The 24,266-nt window shown below is 45.3% G+C and overlaps 1 protein-coding gene across 4 annotated transcripts; it reads right to left on the bottom strand.

Annotated features, from left to right (window-relative positions):
- Positions 1-3,642: 3,642 nt before the first annotated feature.
- Positions 3,643-23,655, bottom strand: PRXL2A (peroxiredoxin like 2A). 4 transcript variants are annotated; one of them, XM_039872229.1, is made up of 6 exons: positions 23,485-23,655; positions 13,128-13,314; positions 11,218-11,309; positions 7,955-8,095; positions 7,126-7,290; positions 3,643-4,340 (listed from the first exon to the last, which is right to left on the bottom strand). In XM_039872229.1, exons 1-6 carry the CDS (start codon positions 23,518-23,520, stop codon positions 4,227-4,229), a joined length of 735 nt encoding a protein of 244 aa, XP_039728163.1. In that variant the 5' UTR covers positions 23,521-23,655; the 3' UTR covers positions 3,643-4,226. The 4 variants fall into 4 exon arrangements, with proteins under 4 accessions (XP_039728163.1, XP_039728164.1, XP_039728166.1 ...); XM_039872230.1 differs by having other exon boundaries at positions 13,128-13,290; positions 23,485-23,654; XM_039872232.1 differs by lacking the exon at positions 23,485-23,655 and adding an exon at positions 17,949-18,097 and having other exon boundaries at positions 13,128-13,290.
- Between the last annotated feature and the right edge of the window lie 611 nt (positions 23,656-24,266).

The raw sequence follows: 24,266 nt of genomic DNA, 5'->3' as shown, positions 1-24,266 counted from the left end.
GGCATGGGTGTCTCTTGCCTAACTTCAAAACAGATACTCTGTCCAAGGTTTAAATATAAAGGGGATAAATTCCTTGTGCTTCTCTAAGATTTTACAGTCGTTTCTCAATTTAAGGCAATGGTTTTCCACCCTGTCTCCATACTAGAACCTCCGAAGAAGCTTTTAAAAAATACCGATACCTGGATCCATCCCCAGAGATTCTGGTTTAACTGGACTAGAATCTTGCGTGGGCAGTAGGGTTTAAAAATGTGAAGCAACCAGATGGTGCTCAACCCTGGCTGTGCATTGCTTATCACACCATTCCACATGTTTTCACACTTTACCACATATGTATGGAGCTCTAAACAATACTGCTGTGCATGCCTTAAAAATATATGTAAATTTTATCCTATTGAGTATATCATTCAGAAGCTTGTTCTTTTTCGCTATATTGTTTTAATGCACTCCAAATTGACATTTGTACTTTTGGCTTATTCATTGTAACTATTGTAGCACATCAAAATCTTCCTTCTATCCCATCATTTTCTGCTTCCCTTTACTGCAAAATTCATGTGCAGTTAATTGTTCAGGCCGGAAACCTTGGAGTCATCCTCCACTCATTTTTGTCTCACATCCCAGAACCAGTCATTCAGGAAATCCTCTTAGGTCTGTCTTCAAATATATCCAGCATCTGACAATTTCTCAGCACCTCCACTGCTACCACCTGGTTCTACTCACCATTATCTCTTGCCTGGATTGCTGCAATAGCATCTTAAGTGGTCTCCCTGGAACTTTTGATCTTCTACAATCTATTGTCTCAAAGCAGTCAGAATATACAAATCAGATCATGTCACTCCTCTTCTTCAAACTCTCCAATGGATTCCCATTTCCCTCAGTAAAATTCAGAAGTTCTTATGGCTTGCCAGAACTACATGGTGTGCATCTATACCATCTCACCACCTACTGATCTCATTTCCTACCTCTATCCCTCACTCTTGTTGCTCTATCCACACTTCCTTTCATATTGTTCTTTGAATACAACGATCCCATCCCCACTTCTGGGCCTTTGTACTTGCTGTTCCTTCTGCTTGGAATGTTATTCCTCCAATATTCATAAGACCTACTTTCTTACTCCTTTCAGATCTCTGCCCAAATGTCATTTTATGAAAGAGGATCTCCCTGGCCAACCTATCTACATCACTCCCTATGCTTATATTGAATTACAGGAAAAACTGACTCCTACTTTTAACTAGTTTGTTGGGTTGGCCAGGATCATCATTATGTAACATAGAAAGGTGACCAAGTATACCTGGGAAGAAGCATGTCCTTGAAAGGATCACCCCAAAACTCCAGGGATCCCTGCCACTATCGTCCTTTATGAGAATTGTTTAATAAACAAACAAATCCCCAAACAGACCCTTCTCCCTTAAACCTAGAAAGGATTTGAGGGGTTAAACCCGAACAAGACAACTTTCCCTTCCTCTTCCTTCCCAAACATAAACACAAATACACATTTGTCTACTTATCTCATGTGACATGAGTAACAGAGTGGAGGGAAGGTAGCCAGGGCTGAGAAGTGTTCAGTCTAGACTGATTTCATCTACCCTCTAGGCTCACAACCATCTCCAGTCTCTTCCCCACAGCTCACCTTGCTTACCCAACCCCTACCCCAGTGATACCCCTGGCTCTGGGAAAAGAGGGATAAAGTAGACATAGGGGCTATTTTTTAAATTTTAAAATAATCATCGATGTGAAAAGGGCACTAGAGAACTCAGTGTATTGGAGAAGAGGACATTCAATCAGGTAAACAAACCACACTCCTTCCTCCCTGTTCTCCCATACCTACTAATTCCTTTCTCTTTGGCCATATCATAGTTCAGGGCTTGATCCTGCCTTAAGTGACCTCTTTACCTGATCACCTACCCAAATCTCCTCTACCTTTAAGGTTCAGTTCAGGCCCTGGATTCCCCCACAGCCATATCCACATCATTCATGACCCTTACCACCTAAAGACTATTTTTCAAAACTCATCAGAGATTATTGAGAACAGCCAATTCTGGGTAATTTGGGTGTGAGCACTGGTCCAAACATGACGCTGAGTTCTTTTAGGATGACTGCATGTTGGAATCACCCAGGAGCTTTAAGAAATGTTTTTGACTGGGTATCATCCCAGAGATTCTGATTTAACAGGCCTGCAGGTGTGACCTGGGCATCAGAATTTTTTAAAACTTCCCCAGGTGGTTCCACTGTGTATCCAAATTGAGAACTATCAGCTTGCCAGCAAGGACTCTTTCCTGCATTCTCCTGGTAGTTTGCATTAGTATAGAATCTCAATTTATCAAATAAAGAGAAAAGAGTCTGCTGATGCTTTAGTCCCTGCCTGGGAAAGCTCAAGGCTGCCAAGAGAATTTACTTTTTGTTTAAGCCGAACACCTGACCATAGGTCTCTGGCCATCCTTTTCTTAAAGGAGCATTCATTAAAAAACAAAACAAACAAACAAAAAACCAACCATAAAATTATAAGTCTTGAGATGTGTATGTTTGTATCTCCTGAAACCCAGGAGTGTCCTTCTCAAGGACCTGGGAGCCATTCCTTTGAAATATAATCATCGGGACAGACAGGGCTCCATTTCCCCAGTCTCTGTGGGAGATGAACTAGCAGACACTGATAGCCTAATCATATTGACCAATCTCAACCCTCTTTTTATAATTTTCCACTTCCCTGACTCTGCTCAAGCTCTCTTGTGTTCCCTCTCCCCATTCCTTCATTCTCCCTTTAAAATTCCAATCACCTCTGCATGAAACCCTGTTGAGCTCAGTTTTATACTGAGACCTCTCCCCTACTTTAGTCTTTACTGAATAAAACCTGTCTTTCCTGCCTTTAACTGGTGTCCGGCTTTGTTTTTCTTTAACAGTCTCCATTTAAAAAAAGATCCTTAGGTGATTTGCATGCTCATTAAAGTTTAAGAAGCATTGTTGTACAATATTTATCATTCCCTGAATAACTTCTAATGAACAGCCTTGAATGGTAGACAGGAATTATTATGCCCATTTACCAGTGAGACCTGAGAGCCAGAGCTTTGTTCAGTCACACAGTTAAACTAGAACTTGAAGCTACCTCATGACTCAATCTGGTGCTCTTTTCATGATGTCATGCTAATCAGAGACAGAAGACCCACTGCACATGATGACCTAGGAATAAAACAGTTGGTGAAAGAAATCATAATAAGGTTTCTCTCTATGCATTCACTGCCACAGTGTCCTCACAGGCTCTACTCTTCTTTATTTGCAAGAGAGCCATTTCAGAATCAAGTGTCTTCTAGGCACCAAAGAACTCTCAGCTGAGTTATCTTATTAGTAGGTGGAGTCCCAGGATCACAGCTACTGGGGAATGAGATGAGTCACTGTACTAACCCTGTTCAAGTACTGAAGGGTGTTTCCTCAAGTCTGCAGAAGCCCAGACTTTCACAGGCCTGTGCACACACGACACAGCCACTGCCACGTGAAGTCAGACACAGTCACGGTCTTAGTCCTTTATCCCATACACGGAGAACACTAACTTTTCATGTTCAATGTCTTTGGCATGGATAATTTAATTTCAGCTATCATTATGGTAAATATTTTTATTGTTAGCTTTATCAGAAAAACTTGTATTACAGACAATTTCTGATGCATAATTTTATTAGAGCCAGAGATTATTTCTTCTAGAAAAACAAACCTCTGAGGTTAGAATGGAAGACAATGAAAAAATAGATTTCATTTTATAATCTATCTTTATCAAGCCATCCAGAGTACATCAATTCCTTTAAATGAGCATTACTTTAATATTATATAACAAGTCATTAATAGACAACACACAAGTCCAGGACCTTATATCTTTAATCTTCAAGTCAATCATCAACTTTCCTTAGATTTAAAGACATGAAAACAAAACTGATTTCAAGTAACAGCACTCAAATACCATATACGTTTGTAATTATGTGTGCCAGTCAACTGTAAGCCTCATATTTTTCAGGTTTTAGTTGAAAACTAAATCATTTCTTAGATTTTTTATCAGTCTTGTTTGGGGGTGATTTTGTTTCCTTGAGCCTAAACAGAGCACAATATTAAAACGCATCACGATTTATACTGAGAATATGGCGTAAGTGAGTTTCTAACTTGTTAGGGACACGAGTGGAAACATAACATCCTGTAAACACCCAGGTTGAGCGCCCTTAGTTATCCCTGAGCTGGGCAGTTTCACACAATCATTTTTTCTCTGAGGCTGAAGTCTGCGGTTTGATCTTCCTAGCTGCTTCCAGAACAGAAACTGGGTTTACTTTATCTCCAAATTCTTTTTCTCGGTGCTCAAGAAGAATGCCCTAAAAGGAAAGGAGAGGAAACATCAGTCCTTATTCTGAGTTATTCGTTCATGAGACAGACACTGAGTAACAGCTATCTGTCAAACCCTGTGCAAAAGCAGGAGGGAACAGAGACTCTCAAGGGCCTATTCTGCCCTTGAGGCATTCAGTCTTTTGGGGAAGGTAGATCAAGGGATGGCTGCAACACAATATTTGGACTGTATAAACAGCACTTTGGGAGCAGGAAGTTAGGAGTGATCAAATACAATAAAGCAATCAGAAGAGGCTTCACAGATGATAAAGCATGAGAGGTAAACAGGATGTCTACAGGTCGAGGTGAGGTAAAAGCACATTCCAGGCAAAGAGAACTGAATGAGCTTACAAGGAAAAGCCTAAAGTGTCAAAGCAGACTCAGAGGTCAGACCTTGGCAGGTATTGAATAACCATCTGAAAAGACAGGCCCTCTCTTCGCTTTAGTTTTCCTAAGAAACTAGAGGCTGCTTACTTCTGATACTGTGCCACAAAGTGCACAGGATACCCCAAAGTACCCAAAAGTGGTAAGAAAGATAAAATGTGTTCGAGATCAGCATCTAGGAATCCTTGTTAAAGAGTTCTTTGACCCATAACATCTGGGAACTCATCTTAAATTTAAAAAATAAATATCTGTAAACATGTTCATTGTGCCATTATTTATAAAGACTTTAAGGAAAACAAAAAGTCCCACCACTCTGTGGTGACTACAGGGAAGCTGTGCGTTAACTACCTGCCCAATAAAGCAGTATGCAGACATTACAAATATGAGGAAGAATATATGACGATATGGGAAATGTTCATCATATACTGTTAAATGAAAAAGAACATCTAATTTAGTAAGATACCATTCTCTAAAAAACAAAACAAAAGACCTCTCAGCTCACCTCTGTTCTAATGGGCTGTCCACGGTGGCTGAGCTTATAGAATGGCTCTACCTTTCATTGTTTCTTTTACAAATTTTCTATGTGGAAACATTACTTCTTTAAAGTAATTATGCTGTAAAGATCACTATTACAAAGGAAATCCCTACTGAGTGGCACCTGCCTGGCACAATGAGACTGCAAAAACTCTGCTCTGAAAAAACATGGGGGCAAGACCTGAAGCTCTGCCAGCCCAGTCAATCTTCCACCAGAAAGAACGGGGGCAGGAGCTCCAGGAAGCACCAACAAAGCCAAACGCCACACCTGGCAACACCAAGGGCATGCCAGCCAGGCTAGGGGAGCCCGTGAGTACCAGCTGAGTCACTGCCAGGCAAAAGAAGGCTGGCAGGTGAGCCAAGCCCTGCCCTGGAGGCTGAGGGAAAACAGAAATAGGGAGAGAAAAGGAATCCCAGAGTTCCAGAGTGGGAAGAAGCTAAACAATCCTCTCGGGAAGTGGCCTGCCCAAGTGCCAGGGCATCTGGAAGGGGTTTTTGGGAACCACCCTGAAAGAGAGGGTATGGGCAGGGGAAGGGCGGGGTCTTCAGAGCAGGACAGATCTGAGTTCCTGAGTTTCATTTCCATTGTACTACTTACTAGCTATGTATCTTTGGCTGAACCATTTCCTATCTTTCATATATCTAGGCCCATCTCCTTATATATAGATATAAATAAAAATACCTAATTCCCAGATTAGTTATGAAGAAGACATGATATCACATATATGAACACCTAGAACAAGGCAGGTACTCACTGGCATCCATCATCTCTGACAATTTGATATATTTAGCAGAAAGTTAGCAAACAGGTTTATGTTAAAGCAAATACCAATTCATGCTAGATTCTAATATCGACAAGCAATAGCAGTTACAAAGGTTTAAAAGGAAGAGATTAAAAATAAAGCTTCAAATGGAAGGATTTCTATTCCTGTTAACTTTCATTCCTCCCAAATTGCAAAAAAGTACTATGCACTTATTAATGTTAGTAGTGAGATACACCAATGCAGACAACCCTGTCTTTTCACAGACGAGGCCAAGTGTTAAAGTCATGCTAAGACTGGCAGAGACAGGCCTAGAAGTCAGAACCCCAGTCTCTAAGTCCTCCTGCCAGGCTCTTGAGCATACCTCACTTTACTCCATTCTCTGCTCTGCATCTGCCCGACCTCTGCTGGCACTCCCCACCACTGCAGGGGAATTGCCACAGCTCAAGGCTGCCCATGATCTGATGTGGAGCATCCACCCACTGGCGTCCTGGACCCACAGACATCTCATTTTTCCACACATTCCCCTGGAGTCCTCATGGAACTCTGAACCCTCACAGCCAGGGCCTAAGACAGCCTGTCTGATGAGAAGTCTGTTACCTCTCCAGGGGCAGTCCTGGTACCAGGACCCCCACAGGCCTCATCACCCCAACATCTCCTTGCTACTTTCCCTAATTAGGCCTGTTTGTAATCCTTCTTTCCCGTTCACTTTTCTCTACTGTCCATCCTAGGAACACAACAAAGTACATCCTTGATAGAATAAAAACTATGCTTTTATTCAAGCACAGAAAACAGAACTTGACACCAGAACACCTGGGTTCAGGCCCAGCAGTGCCACTGATGAGCTGTGCTCCTCAGTGCAGTCACTCACCTCACCTGCAAAACTCTCTATCTCATGACGTTACGGTGATGAGTGAAGAGATGCGGGATAAATGACAATTTCTCTCCCTTTCCCTTCCTCATGTTTCCTGGCTTTCTGGAAGGAAGGCTAGAAGATTCTGGGTAAAGAAAGTTACCCCCCTCCACCACCACACTGGGTTGTTGCTCTCACAGACATGGACACCCACAGACCCAAAAGTGAACACTAGGCATTTACCTGCTTTCCTGATCCCACCACAAAAACTCCTCCAAGGATGAAGCCTTCACCTTCCAGGTTTCCAGAGAAGCCTCCGTTCCGGGCCCGGAAGAAGTTATTCCACACACCCAGCCGGACAAATCCCATAAACATCATCTTCCGCCTTTGGGGGCCATAGAATTTTTTCTGTAGTAGTGAGGACAATTTCCATATGAGTAGCCCGTATGCCTGCCTTCTCCAGGGAGGAAAGAGTGCCAACAGGGCACTGGTTTTTCAGACAAAGTCCCAAAGCCTACTGGTTTGTATCCTCCCCTGACCCAACACGCACACAGTCATCCACAGCCGCCCGCCATCCCAGGAGCACTTTCAATTGCCCGAGGACACAGCTTCTGACCTCAATGCAGCCCTGGCCTAGGGAAACAGATGTGCAGCTTTCAGCTCTGGCTCTAACCTTTTGCTAGACACAAACAGGGTTCTCATGCCTGACAGGGTGATTACAGTACTACGTTCTACAGAAGTGAGAGTAGAGGGGAACGAAATATGGCTGCAATGAATTAAGGAACAGGGGCTTATGCTGGGCATCCACCTGCATTGTAGGGGAACACTGAAGGAGTTTCAGCTATTTCCTAGACTCCCATTCCCGGGTGACAGTTTAGCAAGGGCTCAAGTAATAAGTGAGAGGACAGCTATTCAGTGTCAAAGTATGCTCTGCTCAGAGGGCTGGGAAAGCCCCTGCAGGTTCAGGGCAGCTGAAAGGGATGCCAACATCCAGCTCCAGGCCCGACACCTGAATGAACACCTGAGCACAATCTGCAACAGTCTGTGTCTGACGGGCTCACGGAACATGCACCTTTTCGTCCAGGAAGATTTCTCCTTTGAAATAAGGCTGGAAGTCCTTCACTTCGGTCCTGATCTGCTCCTTTACCACTGCATAGAGGGGGACACCCAGCTCGTCCAACTTGGGCTTCAGGGAGGACAGGTCCGCAGCCTCCTGCAGAAAACAGGGATGGTCAGGGGCACAAACTCCTGTGGCTCTTCAGCCAACCAACAGCCTCTTTCCTATAGGCCCAGAGCGTGGCTGGTACTGAATACAGAATAACAAAGGCAGCAAAATGTCCGAAATAATTAAGGCAATGTTGCCCAACAAAGGACTGTCCCAGTGGGCACCAGGCCTCAGTTCAGGGTGCAGGTCAGCCCAGGCTTCTCTTCTCCAAGGTAGGAAGGGGAGGCTAGACTCCTGTTATGGATGTCCTAACCGTGGCCTGGGGAGCATCCAATAACTAAGAGATTGTACCCAAACATGGTCTCCTACTCCTAGCAACGATGCTTCTCTCTGACCTCATCTCCTAGCCCCTCCTCTGCACTAGGCCAAACTAGTACAAGGGCCTACCAGACAAACTCCACGCAAGCCATGTGAATAGCTGCCTCCACACCTTTGCTTAGTTGGCATCTTCTCACTGCAGTAACCTTCCTTCTTTTTCTAGCTCAAATCCTACCCTGCAGAAAGGGAATCCTGTTCTATAAAATTCTCCCTGGCTAGTGTAAGTGTAGCCTGGAATAAAGCTCTGATTCTCTGTGCATATCCAATCTTCCCTGCTTGGTGACTTTTTCTGTACTGAGTCTGTGTGCTATGAAGAAGTTGAGCACTGTCCCTTAAGTTCCCAAATGTGTCTCATAGTTAGAAACTATGTCTTCCATTTCTTGTATCACTCAGTGCCTAGCACATGGTTGGATATATAGAAGGTACCAGGTACCAGGTGGAAAGATTTGAAGGTGAAAGTGGAAAATAGGGAGACTGCAGCTGAGCCGAGAAGTACAGAAATCCTTTTTCACTTTCGGTGTCAGAATTAAAGAAACAGCAGGAAATCCTTTCAAATGCAGCCCACTTGCCTCCAATACAAATACACTGCTGTACAGTGGTAACTACATTTTTCATTTATTTTCTAGAATAAAAAAAGGGCTGGTAATGAAGCAAAATTCATTATAATGCTTTTATCAAAAGCTTCAGTGAGTGGCAAACTTTGCTCTAGAACAGAGAGGACTATAGGCTCGATGTGGTCAAAGGTACTCTGTATGTGACATGAAAGGTTTTACTCACTTTTCCTGGGCTCTTTCTTCTAAGTATGTTACTGTACAAAGCCATTAAGTGAACACTAAGTCATACACCTCCTCCCTAGGACATTCAAAGTGAACACTAAGTCATACACCTCCTCCCTAGGACATTCAAAATAGAATGATCACTCATCCAATCATTCTTTTAGATTCATAAGTTTCCACAAAATGCTCTGCCAAGACAGAGACCTAAGCACTGGAAAACATGTTGTAACTAGAGCTGTTCTCCTTGGAACCTTATGAGTTTAACTTGGCCTTGAGAAATCAAGTCACAGCAGGCTTCTATGTTGGTATTTGAAGGCATCACAGATTCAGAATCAAAGCTCTGAGTTTAAACTTCACCTCCTGTGGTAGGCAGAATAATACCCTTTAAGGATGGCCATGTCCTAATCCCAGGAACCTGTGAATATGTGCTATTACATGGCAAAGGGGAATTAAGGCAGCAAAGTAAATTTAGGCTGCTAATCAGCTGATCTTAAAGGACATTATCTGTGTTATCTGGATGGTTCCCATGTGGCATCTTAAATGTGGCAGAGGCAAACAGAAGAGGCAGTGTCATAGTGATGCAATGTGAGAAAGACTTGACCAGCTATTGCTGGCTTTAAAAATGGAGGAAGGGGCCACGAGCCAAGGAACGTGGATGGCCTCTAGAAGCTGGGCCAGCCAATTATTTATCTCCTATACCCTTTAAAAGACATGCAGACTGGCTGACAACTTGATTTTAGCTCAATGAGACCCACTTCAGAATTCTGACTTCTAGAATTGTAAGATAATAAATTTGTATTGTTTAAAACCACTGAGTTTGTAATAGTTGTAACAGCAGTAATAGGAAATTAATACATCTACCCGCAGCAGTGTGATTTTGTCACCACTTCTGCACAAGACTTTCCTCCTCTATAAAACAAGAATAATAACAACAAGCTCTATTTTCCAGGGATACGGTGAGGAACCAATGAGATAACAGGCATAAAAATGCCCTGAATATGTTACAGCAGGGCATCATGTCATGTATGCAGCTGCTTTGCAAGCCCAACCACACAAGCAGGGGAGAGATCTGCAAGGCTAAAAGGAAATGCCTCAGGGTCAGGGAGGATAACCAGAGTAATGAGGATGACAACTTGGATGGGGCTAAGGCCACTACTTCAGAAGCAAAGCTGTTTCAAGAGTAGTATTGTCATTCCCAGTTCTTCTCTAGGCAAGGCAGTGATCTCAGAACCTGGATCTTCTGCCACCCACTGTGTGACCAAACCACTTTGGTCCTCAGTTTACCTATCTATAAAGTGACAAGGCTGAACCAAGCCTTCCTCTCACAAGTTCCCTTACTTACTGAACAGAAGACGATGGTTTCCCTTTGAGGGGCCAACCCAGAGACTGCCCAGTCAGTGAGCCCCAACCTGTGCCAAACTCTCATGCCAACTACACCCACACTAACGGCATGACTGAAATCCCACGGAGCTACAGATCCAACGCTGAGAGCACACAGTTAGACAGCGGAAGACCACATGCAAATGTGTGGCTCTCAGCTGTCCACCAGGGACTCCAGGGAGCCTCCCCAAGAAGAGCGAGACAGGCAGGTCCATTCTAAAAGTGTGACCTTATGCTGCCCATGTGCTGCAGCTGCACCACAGGCGAGGGCTAGCCATGCCTGCACCAGTAACAATCCATGAGCGAATCCTTGTTATGAGCATCAGGAGCAAAACTGGACCTATTCCTCATCCTTGATTAAATGGTTAGATGGTTCAGGAAATAGTACAAGAGTGAAAGGCCTTGAGAGTAACAAAGGAAAGTCAAGTATGTTGCTAAACTCCAGGATATAGTGAGTTGTTAAATGAACAGAAATAGAGAATAAATCAAAAGAAATACCTAGAGCAAAAAACAGAGAATGGACTAGCGTTGATCGAAGGCTAAAGAGGGCCTACAGGTCCTTGGTCCTGGCTGGAAATGCACTGGCCCCCACTTGCTAAGATTGTTTGTTCTGAACAGACTTTCATATGTGCTCACCTCTCGACAGAGAAAACAGCCTGGCCTCCGCACAGCCATAATCACAGCTCCATTCTTTTCCCAGAGCTCCTTTGCTTTGAAGGTCCTTGGTTCTGGGGAAAAGAATAGGGAATTCAAAATCATCTCTGCCCAGCCCCATGCTGCCCCAACCCCTCAGCAGTTCATAAATGGTACCAGGCCCAGCAAAGGGGCTGAACAGGCATTTCACATGGAAGGAAAGCACACAGGAAACAGCCAAGGAGCAGTCATCCTTTGAGAAAATCAATATTATATAAGGATCCTACTGGATACTTCAAAGACCCCTCCCCCATAACAATCAATTTGCAAACTTGAACATCCTAAACTAAAACATTTCTGGAAAAATGGCAAATTCCTTTGCTGGTATCAATGGATATCATAATGATCCTTTAGGGCAGATACATGGCCAAAACCTGAAAGAGATCTTGCACTTTGGCCAAGAAAATCCCAACTACTAAAAAAGTATTCAAAGAGACTAAGTCAAGATAAATTTAAAAATATTTTTTTACCCTGAATATATTAACTGCAATATTATACGTTAGGGAGGGTAGAAGATGCTTAAGAAGAAAATGCTGTGGAGTACTATAGTACTGCAGCTCAAGCCCGGCTCCCTGGTCAGACTGAGTCTGCATCGAGCTGTGTGGCCTGGGGCATGCTATGTCTTCTCCCTGAAACTCAGTTTCCTTGTTTGTAAGTGGTGAGCTGTCTAGCAGCTCCACTTTGGGCTGCAGGAAGCACTAACAGATGGATATAAAGCACTCACCACATTGTCTGGAAATACAGAGTTAGTGAAGGGTCAATAAGTATGAACCCTTGTTATTTTAATATTTCTCAGAGGAATCCATGTCCCTGTGGGATGTTACATGGAAGAAAAACACAGTGGGGGATGGGATCAGGAATCCCTGGGTTGAACGGAGTGTAGCAGTTCTCTTTGGAAGGCTTCTTAGTCCCTTACTAAGGTGACCTACAACATAAATTGCAGTCACAGTTCTTGCCTTCCCTTACAAGCTTCCTCACTTACTAAACAGACAATAATGGCCTTCCTTTGAGAAGCCAATTTAGAGACTGCCTTGTCAGTGAGCCTCAACTTTCACCTAACTCTCATGTGAACTGTACCCATGCTATTGGCATGACTGAAGTTCCCTTGAGATACAGATCCAATGCCAAGAGCACAGTGAGGCAATGGAGGACTACATGCAAATGTGTAGCTCTCAGCTGTCCACCAGGAGAGCTGAGGGGGAGTCAGGGGGGCTCCCCAAGAAGAGCGAGATGGGCAGGTCTATTCTTAAAGTGAGACCTCATGCTCCCCCAGGTGCTGCAGCCACACCACAGGTGAGGGCTGGTCATTCCTGTACCAGTAACAATCCAGAGATCTTTCAATGAGCAAATCACTGTGCTGATCATCGGGAAGATGGAATTAGACACACAGTATTTCTCAAACTTATCTGACTCTCAAGCTCCTAGTTTGTGTAGATGCAGAAGTCCGAACTCCTCAGAATACACTAGAAAATGGTTGGTTTAGTAAACAGTGGTACAACGATATTACTAAATATTATGGAAAAATTCTCATTATAGTTAGAGAAACAACAATGAAAGTGAAAAATGCTTTTGGTAAGAAAAAGGTAAAACATAAAATACCACATACACCAAGGTCGCAACTATAAAATAATATGTAAACATGCAAAAGAATGTATAAAAATAAAAGATTATTGTGTTAGGGTAATGAAATTATCAGTAATTTGGAAAGTGTTATTAAAATTTTCCTAATGTTGATATAGTACCTTTTCAATTAAAAAAAAAAAAAAAGAACTATTTTACAAAGAAAAAAAAATAAGCAAGCCTGCATCCCAGCACCTTGGAAAAGTACTGAGACCAACAGGGTCACTGCTTACCCTTTTCCAGTGTTTTCAGGTCTATTTCCTCCAGATACTCCAGGGTTGCTCGCAGAGGCTTGGACAGAAATATGTCTGTGTTGGCCAGGACCAGTGCCAGGGCAGCAGCCCCCAGGGCCCCCGCACCAATCGACCACATCCCCATGGTGAAGGAACTTGGATCCTGGAGGAAAGACATTTCTGGAGACTGAGAGGAAGGAAGCCAATGTTACTGCTCTCAAGTAATCTAATCTCCCAAAGTGCAAGGCTCTAGCTGGGCAGCCAACCAGAGGCCAGAGGCAAGGGGAGGGGGAGCAGCAGCATCAGAGATGGGACTGGACAAGGGCTGCTGAGCACCTGCCGCTATAAGAGCTTGGATACAACAGATACATGGAGATTCCTGTCCCAAGACGCTCGCCAGTGAGTCAGGAGTGATGACAGAGAAATGATAGCTCTCTCAGACGTTTCTCTTGCTGTTCCCTCTCCCATGTCCAAGGTTATAGTCTCCCAGCTCTGTAATGCTCATCCATGCTGTGCCCCTGTTGGCAGACTAGTCAATGCCTGCCTTTCCTTCACAGTCCAGGAGTCTTAGCTACTATCTACCTGGAGGCAGATTTCTCTTCTTTGATCAGAGAATACTTACCTGTTCTGATCATGCTGTTCTGTCATCTTATCCTTCTTCCTCTTTAGTTTGTGATCCCTCAGACACAGAGACCGTATCCTATTCAACCAGCCCCAGACAGTTCCCAGCAGGGCCTCACTCATGGTAGGCAAGCAATCTGAGTACCTTTCTCCCAACTGAGAATAGCTTTATTTTTCGCTCACTATACAAATAAAACAGGTTCATGGTGAAAACCAAAAAGAAGCAATGCATAAAGCCATAGTCAACAAGAAAGCAAGTATCATCTAAACATCTACCACCTATTATATAGTTTAATAGAAATGGCCACTATTAAACATCAGTGTCTAATCTGGCATTTTTTTTTTCCTGTAAACAGAACTACATAGATGTTTGTTGAATGAATGGAAGAGAGTAGACAAATGTAAGAAAGAGCACAGTATCTGCTTCAGAGGGGTTGAGCAAAAGATGTTTGCATCAAGCAGGGGGCTCTGCAACTGAAAATGGAGTTCCACGTGGGTCCTGTAGAACACAGTCCAGCCTTGTTCTGAGCTCATGCACGGGTGCCTCACTAAGGCTTCCTTTAGGTGGGAAGCCTTGTGCTTCTGAGTGGAGGGAGTTCCTGGAAGCAGCCTACCTCCCTGACAGCAGCAGGTACCCCATCCAGCCTTCCTTCAACTAACAACCACTTATAATACCTATCTTTCCATTTGGCCCTCTTACCATCCTAGGATCTGACTTATACTGGGACCTTCTTCCCTAAGTATCAGCATAATTCTGTGTTCTGGGATCACCAGGTATAAACCTGGTGTACGTCTCTGCGTATGTCCATCCCACCTAATCTTATCCCACTTAACTGAAGACTTACCTCTCCCCTGCAAGACTTGGCTGGAGAGAGGATTTCTCCAAAGAATTAAGCAAAAGCACAGAAATCTGCATGTCAGTGCCAAGGGAGGGAACTGTGAGGGATCCATTGCCATGAGATGACATGATAAGAGAAGGGTTTAGCCAGACTAATGTTTAGGACAGCCTGGGAAGTTCAGATCTGAGTTAAGAAGTCAAAGGGAACTTCTAGGCAGGGGTGGGTGAGGGTGAGTGGGGGGAATGATCAAATTAAAACAGCATTCAAGAAAGAGGAATTTGACATCTATGTATTAGGGAAAAGGAAAAAGAATGGGAGGTGGTGTATATGCTGGGGAAGGGGATGCTACTATGGTATCTGATGTGAGGGACTCAAGCTGAGAAAGGGGTTCCTTATAATTTCACCATTAAAAACGTGGTCTCGTGGACTGGCAGAATTGGCATCATGTAGAAACCCAGAATCCTTGGAACTAAGGAATCATAAACTGCATTTTAATCAGATCAGGCGGGCAATTGATGTGCACATTAAAGTCTAAGAAGCATTGTCTTGCAGCAAAGAATTCAGGATTTTGCACTTAGCTGGCCTTGGAGAGCTAAGTCCCTCCTCAAGGCCCCACTTCTGTTCCCTCAGCTCACTGTGGGAGGGCAGAGATGGTGACAGTGAGAGTCGAAGACTGGAACACATATCTGCATCTCTGCCTGGAATGTCTTACCCCATTCAATCTATTCTTCAGAACTCAGACACCTCTTCAAGAAGTCTTCCTGGATGTTCTGCCTATCCCCGCTCCCACCCCAAGAGGGGCTCATTTACCCCCACCTTGGTACTGTGCCCAAATTGTACTCACAATCCCTCTAATACAAGATTTGAACCTATCTAGCAGTTTTCTCTTCTTTGACTGTTCCTTAGTTTATCTCGGACTCTCTCATGCCTAGCACAATGTCTCTTTGGTACACAGTGGGCTTTCCACAAATGTGTGCTAAAATGAATTCAATAGAATTAAATGATGAAGATGATGGAGGACCAAAGTTCTTGGGCCAAGCAGGAAGGAACCTTCCACAGGCTGGCTTCCAATTCTTTTACATGGCAAAGTTACGCATTACTGGATTATAGTTCACAGAACCATTAGGTGGAAAACCACAGGTCTCACCCACTTGCTGTAAACAAAAGATTCCCCAGAGCTTGGAACAATTTCTATACCTTCAAGCACTTTCACAACGTCCCTGGACTTCTGACATGTGTGTATGATTCGGGAGAAAAAAGCACGACCTCTGATCACAGATCTGATAACATTTCTGCATCATCAGTCAGAGGCCAGGTTACATTTAACTTACAAAGGAATTGCTTCAGCTCCTAGAACACACCTGTGGATTTCAAGAAGTCCAGCGATCCTTATAGTCAGCTCCATATCCTTCCAACACACCACTGCTATTCTTAGAGGGAAACAGGCTCCATCAACAGCCATTTACCTTGTTTTCTCAAGAGTACAAGGGAATCAGACTCAACTAGACCCAGCTTTTATTTCTAAACATTTATTCAGCACTGATCTGTCCAATAAACAGCAAGTTAGGTGGACATAAAACTAAATGATACATAATCCTCAAAGAGATATAGGCCTAGTACATAGATGACAGAAATTCAGGTGGAAAGGTGAAGCAGCTTGGCCAAGATATAAATATGGGGCTATGGCAATGCACGGATGAGTGATAATTACGTCTGCTCTGAGCAGCTATAGAAATACCCAGAAGGAAGTGGCTTTAGAGCTTAGGTAGAGCCCTGGGGGCAGGATGAAAGAGCTAGGTCAGGCCTGGACTGAATAAACCTGGGAAGCAGCAGGCTGGCTGGGGGTGGACCTCAGTACTGAAGGCACTGAGAATGCAAACTTCCATGACGCAAAATCCCCCCAATTCTAGCTCAAGTTCAAGATCTGGAGTACAAAACGGGGTCTAAAACCACCATGAGCAATGTTTACCATCCCACCTCTACCTCTGACTATGATCCAGAAAGTGTGAGCAGAGAATCACCCCTTTGGGGAGCGTGGCCCTCATCCCCAGACCTCGCAGCACTAATATGTGAGAGCCTTATTAGCACCGGAGGTGAGAATCAGGCCTTTCCTGAACATATGCTCCCAGGTCCTCTAGCAGCTGCCAGTGGGAAGCAGTGAAAATTGACTTCAGAAACACCTGTAGAGTATGTAGGTATAGCCCCTTATCCAAGCTCCCGTGAGCTTCAAAGCAATTTGCATCCTGGCATGTCTTGGAGCATGTACCACTGCAACTTGCTGCACAGCAAGAGCTGACTCTGAATCCTGAATCACAGCTATTCCCACCCACAAAAAACAAAACAAACAAACAGAAAACATCTAAATGGAACAATGCACCTTCACATGGGTCTCTAAGGCTACTAACCAGTGAGATAGGGATGCCAGTAAACCAGTATTTACTTAGTGTCATTTGACATGCACGGCCTAATTTCATTCACTCAACAGTCTTACGATGCAGAGATTATTCCATTTTATAGCTGACAACACTGAAGTTCAGTACCTTCTCCAGTGTCACAGAGTCAGCAGGCAGCAGTACTGCAACCTGGACACAGATCACTAGGATTCCAAAGCTTGCAGTCTTCCTGCTATCATACCTTGCCTCCCCACACATTCATTTTTGGGTTTCTGGAGGTGAAGGGGTATGATTCTTTTTGTCTTAAAGAGAATTTTAAAAGATCAACTTATTTTTTAGTCATCAAATACAGTCAAACCATGTTTACTCTAAAGGAAATTTACCGTCTGACAGATGTCCCTTCTCTTTCCTTGCCTTGCTAGCCCTTTCCCTTAAGGAAAGTCAGTTTCTCTGAAAGATAATAGCAAGGTTTTTTACACAAGAGCCAGCCCCCACCTGACACAGCTACAGTATTCAGTTCCTCACTGTGGGACTTATCTCATCTGTCCTCTCCCACACAAGAAGGTGAAGCAAGATAAAACCACAAACCAACAGCAGCTATGGAAGCTCAGAGTGGCAGCTCTTGTCTGAGAAGAGCATGGTGCTGGGTGGAGAAGACCCAGCTGGGCTCCCTAGGTCAAGTGGGTTGATTTTACCACCACTGTCCCTGACACTCACTTCATTTTCCTCAACTCCACATGAGGGGGTTGGCTAAGGTGAATGCTAAAGATCCTAAAGCACCCAATGACATCCTGTGACTCAAACAGCTTAGTTTGGACTTTGCACATTTTTGAATCCTTACCTTAACTCTACTCTCTCCTCTCCCATTTCTTACCTGCAGCTCGGAGCTTCACAAGGCCTTCCCACCCCCACACACGGTCCCTTATCTCCAACCATGGCCAGTTCAAACCTGGGAACAAGGCACTCACCATCCACAGCATCTACACTCCAGCTTCTGCAGACAGAGGCTGACCCAGCCAGGAATTAGGCAGCAGGGGCAGGCTGGAGGCGGAGCTCTAGAGTCCCGCCTATGGCCCTAAGCTCATTCCCTCCACTGGCAGGAGCTAGCACCCAGAAACCCTGGGACTCCTTTAGCTGCCAATAGTCAATTTTCAGAAAATATCAAAGTGGAAAGCTGCCAAGACCCTCTAGCCCTTCAAAAAGTTGAGCAAAGTTTGAGTCATCTGCAGTCATGCAGATTATAACATTTATCAAGTGCCAACAGACGCCCTCTCTGCTATCCAGTGCAGACTAATGAAGCGAAGCCCTTAACAAAGCCCATGTGTCACACTAACTGAAATCAAAGGAAAATGTCCCTTTCTCCATGGCTGCTTGTGCAGTCTGCTCCTTTGCCCCATTCTTCACTCACACCCAGGAAGTCAGCTGGTGCCACTGAGTCCCCTCACCTGTTGTCTCTTCTTTACCACCTTTTGCCTTCCTTTCTTTTTCTGCCATGTGGCTCCTCTCAACCCACACTCCCTTCCTGGACGACCTCACCTACTTTTAACACTTCACCCACCACCTTGGTATTGACTTCTAGGTTCCTATTGCTATTCTTCAGTTTCCACTTGGGGGTTCTGTAGGTTTTCTCTGTTGTACCATGTCCAAAAGTGACCTCCACTAAAGTTAGTTTCTCTTTCGAAGTTCCCTAGCTTGTGTCATTCCCTAGTGAATGACACAAGCATCTAGCCAACTGCTCAAGGCAAAAACGAAGATTCGCACTTTACTATTCTTTCTCCCTTGTTGACCACATCTAACCAGTCAGGAAAACGTATCTGTTACCCATCCTCTTCTTAACCTCACTGCTGTCCATACACAGGCCCCTATTACTCTGTACCTGGCCTATTTCAGTAGCCACAGAACTGAGCTTGGCTTGGCTCTAGTAAGGCTCTCTACGGCTTGTTCTCCATGCTATAGTCAGAGGAACTGTAACACACCCGACCTGATGACTTCTTTTCCTTGCTTTTGGACTCTCACTCACAATCAACTCCTCAGCCTGCCAATGGGGACCCTTCGCAGCTTAGCTTCAGCCCACCATTCAGCCTCATCCCTGCCATTTCAGTGGCCCTGCCAGACCACTCAATGTGCAAAGACTAGAACATGTTTTGTCAGGCTCTGTACTATCATTCCTGTTGTTTCCTTTACCCAGAATGCCCTCCCCCCATGCCAATTAGGTCAAAGCCCAGAACAAGCTACACTCTCTTCAAAGCCTTTCCAGAAAGCCCCGACAACTGATAGCTCCCTCACCTGATTATATGGCATGCATACATGTGCAAACACACATATACCTTTGCATATTGCACAAGCAAATGGACTTAGTGTATTTGAGTTATTTTCATGTCTGTCTACACAATATGGTGGAGCAATCACTCTTGCATCTCCAGCACGTAACACAAATCCTGGTAATTAGCAGGTATTATATGTCTAATAGAATAATCTGAATTTTACTCTTTAAACTCCAGTAAGACAAAGTTGGAACTAATCTATAACCACCCAACTTCAGCTCGGTACGAAAGGTAATTTTGGACAGTGCTGTCATGACCTTAAAGCCTTGGGTTTAGGTGACCTTAGGTTGGGTCCTAGCTCTGTCGCTCCCTGGCAGGGAAATCTGACATAAGCTATGAAGGCACTTTGGCCCTGGGTCTCTCATCTGTACACACAAAAGGGACTATGAGGTTGTCTCAGTTTGGACATCCAAAGACTCTAAAGCAGGGGTCCCCAACCTCTGGGCCACGAACTGGTACTGGTCCTTGGCCTGTCCCCAGGCCACACGGCAGGAGGTGAGTGGCAGGTGAGCAAGTGAAGCTTCATTTTTATTTGCAGCCATTCCCCAGTGCTAGCATCAGCACCTCAGCTCCACCTCAGATCATCAGGCATTAGATCCTCATAGGAGCACTGGTCCCTGGTGCCAAAAAGATTGGGGATCACTGCTCTAAAGTATGATTACAACTCCAGGGTTCTGATGTCCAGAAAGCCATAGACACACCTGCCACTACTGCTTTCCTCCTGGGTGTGCATTCACACTCCCTGCTTACCCAGGCCTAACTCCTGCCTGCTCAAGAAACTGCTTCTGGACAGGAGCTGATAAAGTCTTAAAACAAAGTACCATCACAGGGTAGATTAATTCATGCCTGAAACAAGTAGAGACAGAATCATACTCTAAACATTGAGAGTATACCTGCCCAGTCCAGTCCCACCCTGGAAATCCTCCCTCCTCAGAATGAGCTGGCTTGAGGCAGAGCCAGAGCAGAAGGAAGAAAGGAGTGCTGAGGGAGCCTTGCCTCTGGTATTCAGTGAACAAGGCTAGAAAGGATGCTTCATCGTCTTTCTTTGCTCTCCTCTATTTCCCTCTCCACCCCTCAGAGCTCTAGTTCAGCCCCTCCTTCACTGAGAAAATGAGGAAAATAAGGCTCAGAGAAGGGGCTAGCTAGTAGTCCAAGGTCACATGGCAAAGGTTGGTCAGTAACTTTGCTGGGACTCAGATCTTGGTCTCCTAACTCCTAGTCCATGACTATTTATCCTGCATTGGACACTCTTGCAAAGGCTGAAACAGTGTGATGTGTGTGTGTGTGTGTGTGTGTGTGTGTGTGTGTGTGTGTGTGTGTGTGTGGCATGAAAATTGTCAGGAAGGGGGCACCTATAGGTCCTGAAGTCTGCTTGCTGGCCTGAAGAAGGCTGAAAGCAAACCTGTTCCTGAACAGGGCCTGGGAATCTGGTGGCTAGAGAGAATACCAGCATTTTCCAAACTCAGTGATTTGCAAGCAGCTTATAATCCAAAGCCAAATGTTTTCTTAAAGGTCACATTGTCCATTCTCAGCTGAGAAGCCATTATCTACCTCTCCACCCCACAATAACGAAATCCTGTCAATTTTAAATGATAACAAGACAGGCTTGAAAATGCCAGTTAAGCAGCCTGGTGACAAGGGCACCCAGGGCCCCATTAACACTAAGGGATGTGCTCCTACCCACTATTGTCGTCAACTACCATAGAACTAGCCACTTGAAATGAGCTGACTAGCTCCGGTCCAAACTTTCTCTCAGATTCAGAAAGTTCTGAATAGATGCCGAAAGCACAACAAGAGGATATAATCAGCTACTGGGAAATTTTGAGAGACTGCAGAGGAATATAGGGGCTAGGAGAGGTCCTTTCTTCTGATCAGTGATCCTGACGCTACAGAGACCGCCCCAAAATATCTGGCCATTCTGCCCCTCGCTTGCACAGCCTCCTAGCTGGGCTCAGAACACTTGCTCTATCAAGTTATATGGGTGTGGATGGGGAGGTAAGGGTGATATCACAAAAGACACTGAGCTTCAAGACAAAAATCCTCTGTTCTCTCTCATTAACTCTGAGAGGTCACCTCATCCCTCTGAACCTCAGTGTGTCCTTCTTAAAAACAAGAGCACTTTGAAGGGTTGTCAGGAAGAATTTTTGCGAAGCACTTCATAATTGTAAGGCCACGTTATCTTTTCTTTGCAGGGCTCAGATTCACTCACTCTCCTATGATGGTCATTAGAAGAAAAACAAACACAAAATACTGAACAACTTCTCCAGCTGTGTCACCCCAGCTGTGTCACTGCAGGCCTGCCACCTGGGTGGAAGTTCTAGGTCTGGAGGGAACTCTGGCTTGTCTCAGGCGTCTATGGCCCAACTGACCACCACAACACACACTCTCTGCTTCCCCTTCTGCAGCCTGCCAACACAGCCTTCTACACTAGCAGTACCAGAGAAGGCAAAGGGTATTGACCAGTTGTAATCTTCCTGTGTCAGAGGCCACTGGGCTCCAAAGTGAGGCTAGTTCCCAAACAGTGCCACCAGCCAATTCTTGCCACACAAACCTCAGCAGAAGGAGACCTGGGGTCTCTGCTCAACATTTCTCAAATAGGCAAGTACCCAGTTGGCAGGGGAGCTTACTTCTGGGACACCGACAAAGCATGAGGCTTTAAACTCCAGAATTGCAGTCCTCACCCAACTTTCCAAGCACCATTTAAGTGACACAAGCTGATAACACAATTATCAGAAATGTCTTCTGTACCCCTCAAGAATAATGCATAAAGTCTCAATTAAATGGCATGCCTCACAAAGAAGGCGATATGGGAGGGGCTGGTCCAATAACTACAATCTAACTCAAATTCCACATGCAGTAAGAACCTGGACAAAGCATTGTTAGTTGTTGTTTGTTGTTATTGTTTGCATCAGTAAAACAGGAATAACTCCCGAATTACCTTCTACAGAGTGGTAAGAATCAAAGGATTAAATGTATAGGTGGTGCTTTGCAAGCTACCTTAAAAAGAGTGACACAAATGTGAAGTATAATTCTTACTCATTTCTAGATTAGTCAATGATTGACCCTAAAACATGGTCTGTACACAAAACGGAGGGTTTCTGATAACTGGGTGTGTTCCAAGGAGTTGGAGTTCACATTTTGAATCTCAATTCTCAGTTTCCAGGATTGGGCCAGAACAGGAGCATCCAAGACTATACAACCTGGCTACCCAATAACGCTTTTCAAAATAAATCCTAGGTATCCTCTTTCTTAATTAATCTGCCAAGCTCAAAGGAAAATACATTAAAATTTAAACCAAATTAAATTGAAGTCTAGGTAATTGGGTTGTGGACAGAGCAAGGTGTGGTAAGGAAAAGAGGCTCAAAGTCAGCTGGGCCTGAATCCCACTCTGGCTTTTGGCTTTGCCAGGTGAGCTGTCTCCCTACAGTCATCAGGCTGGGCCTTAACCATCTTTTCCATCTCCTGCACCTCCGGGTCCCTGCAACAAGCTCGAGGATCAGTGTCTCGCTCATCTTTTCATTCCCAGACTTCAGCTCTGTGTTTTAAAATGGGCACTTGGGCTGTTTTTATTTTTTCAGGAGTTTGTAACCTTCGGGGAAGGGAGGCAAACAGGTGCCTATGAGATTCTGAAAAAGCTAGAATACATGGCCCCATAAAACCATGACCTTATGCAAGTACATAGCCGAGGGCGTCAGGTCCCTCAGCCTCTACCCGCTCACCTGCAGCTATTCCGCCCGCCACCCCACGGCAGTTCCCTGGCCCACCCCGGGCTCGGCTCCTGGAGGACGGACGTTCCAGGGCAGAATTCTTTTCTGTCCTTTGTCCCAACAATTCAGGCAGGTCGGTGTCATCAGTCTCAAAGCCTGGGGGTGGGGTAGACAGGGGATCTTCACAAGTCAGATCCGCGCCAGTTCCCGCCCCGGGTCTCTGATCCCAAACGCGGGGCTTTTCCACTGACAGCGGCGCTGTGCGGCGAGCAGAACTGTGTGGGGCGGGGGGTGGGAGGGGTCGTCCTCTGGGCAAGGTAGGGGTCACCTCGGACCCCGCAGGTGCAGCAGCGCTGGAAGGGCTCGCAAGGAGCTTTTCGCTCGCTCTGGACACGTCCGAGGAACGGACCTAATAAACCCAGCAGCTACTCAATTCACACACCGCCGACCAAGCTCTGTCTCAGTTTCCTCACCTGTGCCGAGGCTGAACCCGCCTTCGCGGAGGTCATGTGCTTCGCAGAGCCCTGCGTGCAGCAGATCCTGCTAGCGCTTCCCTCCCGCCCGCCTTCTCCTTTGCCGGACGCTAGGGGGTGGAGGACCTAAGTCTCACCCACCTCCTGGGTCCAGAGGTGGACTCCGCGCCTGCGCAGGTTTGCGCCTGCGCCACTGCCGCGCCGCTTCCACGTGATCTCCGCCCCGCCCGCTGTGGGAGGAGCTCCGGCTCCGTAGCCGTGGCCCACGTTTAGCTCTTCTTTCTCTGCTCGCTGAGCCTGGTTCCGGGTCTCCGCCGCCCTACGGGCTGTTCGCTTGCGGTCGCTTGTTCTCACAACTCTAGCTTCGTTCAGTCCTTCGCGAGTGGTGACCCTAGACTCCTGATTCGTTAGGAGCGCTTTCTGGAGAAAATGGAAGCTCTGGGCTGCTGCCCTAATTGGATCTGGAAACACCTGTCCTGTAGCCGAGCACTCCTGGTCACCTTTCAGTCCTCAGCGAGTTTTTCAGCAGTTTCTTTGACGACTTTTTTTTTTTTTTTTTTTTTGGTTGAAAGAGAGCATAGGGAGGAGGAGGAATCTGTAGGACCAACGCATTCTTATGAGTGTCCCTTCAAGCTTTAGGAACAGCTTCGGAATTGCCAGCCTCTGATCCCATCTCATAGTCTCATCCCCAAATGCTAGCCATTAGGCAGAGGGTCGCGAGTGGTGGCTTGGCGCACCGGCTCCTGGGACGTTGCCCGACTCCTCCCAGAGTCTGAGAAACA

This window comes from Pteropus medius, unplaced genomic scaffold (assembly GCF_902729225.1).
Source record: "Pteropus medius unplaced genomic scaffold, Ma_sr-lr_union100, whole genome shotgun sequence".
Taxonomy (NCBI): Eukaryota; Metazoa; Chordata; class Mammalia; order Chiroptera; family Pteropodidae; genus Pteropus; species Pteropus medius.
This window is presented reverse-complemented; position numbering and strand designations above follow the sequence as displayed.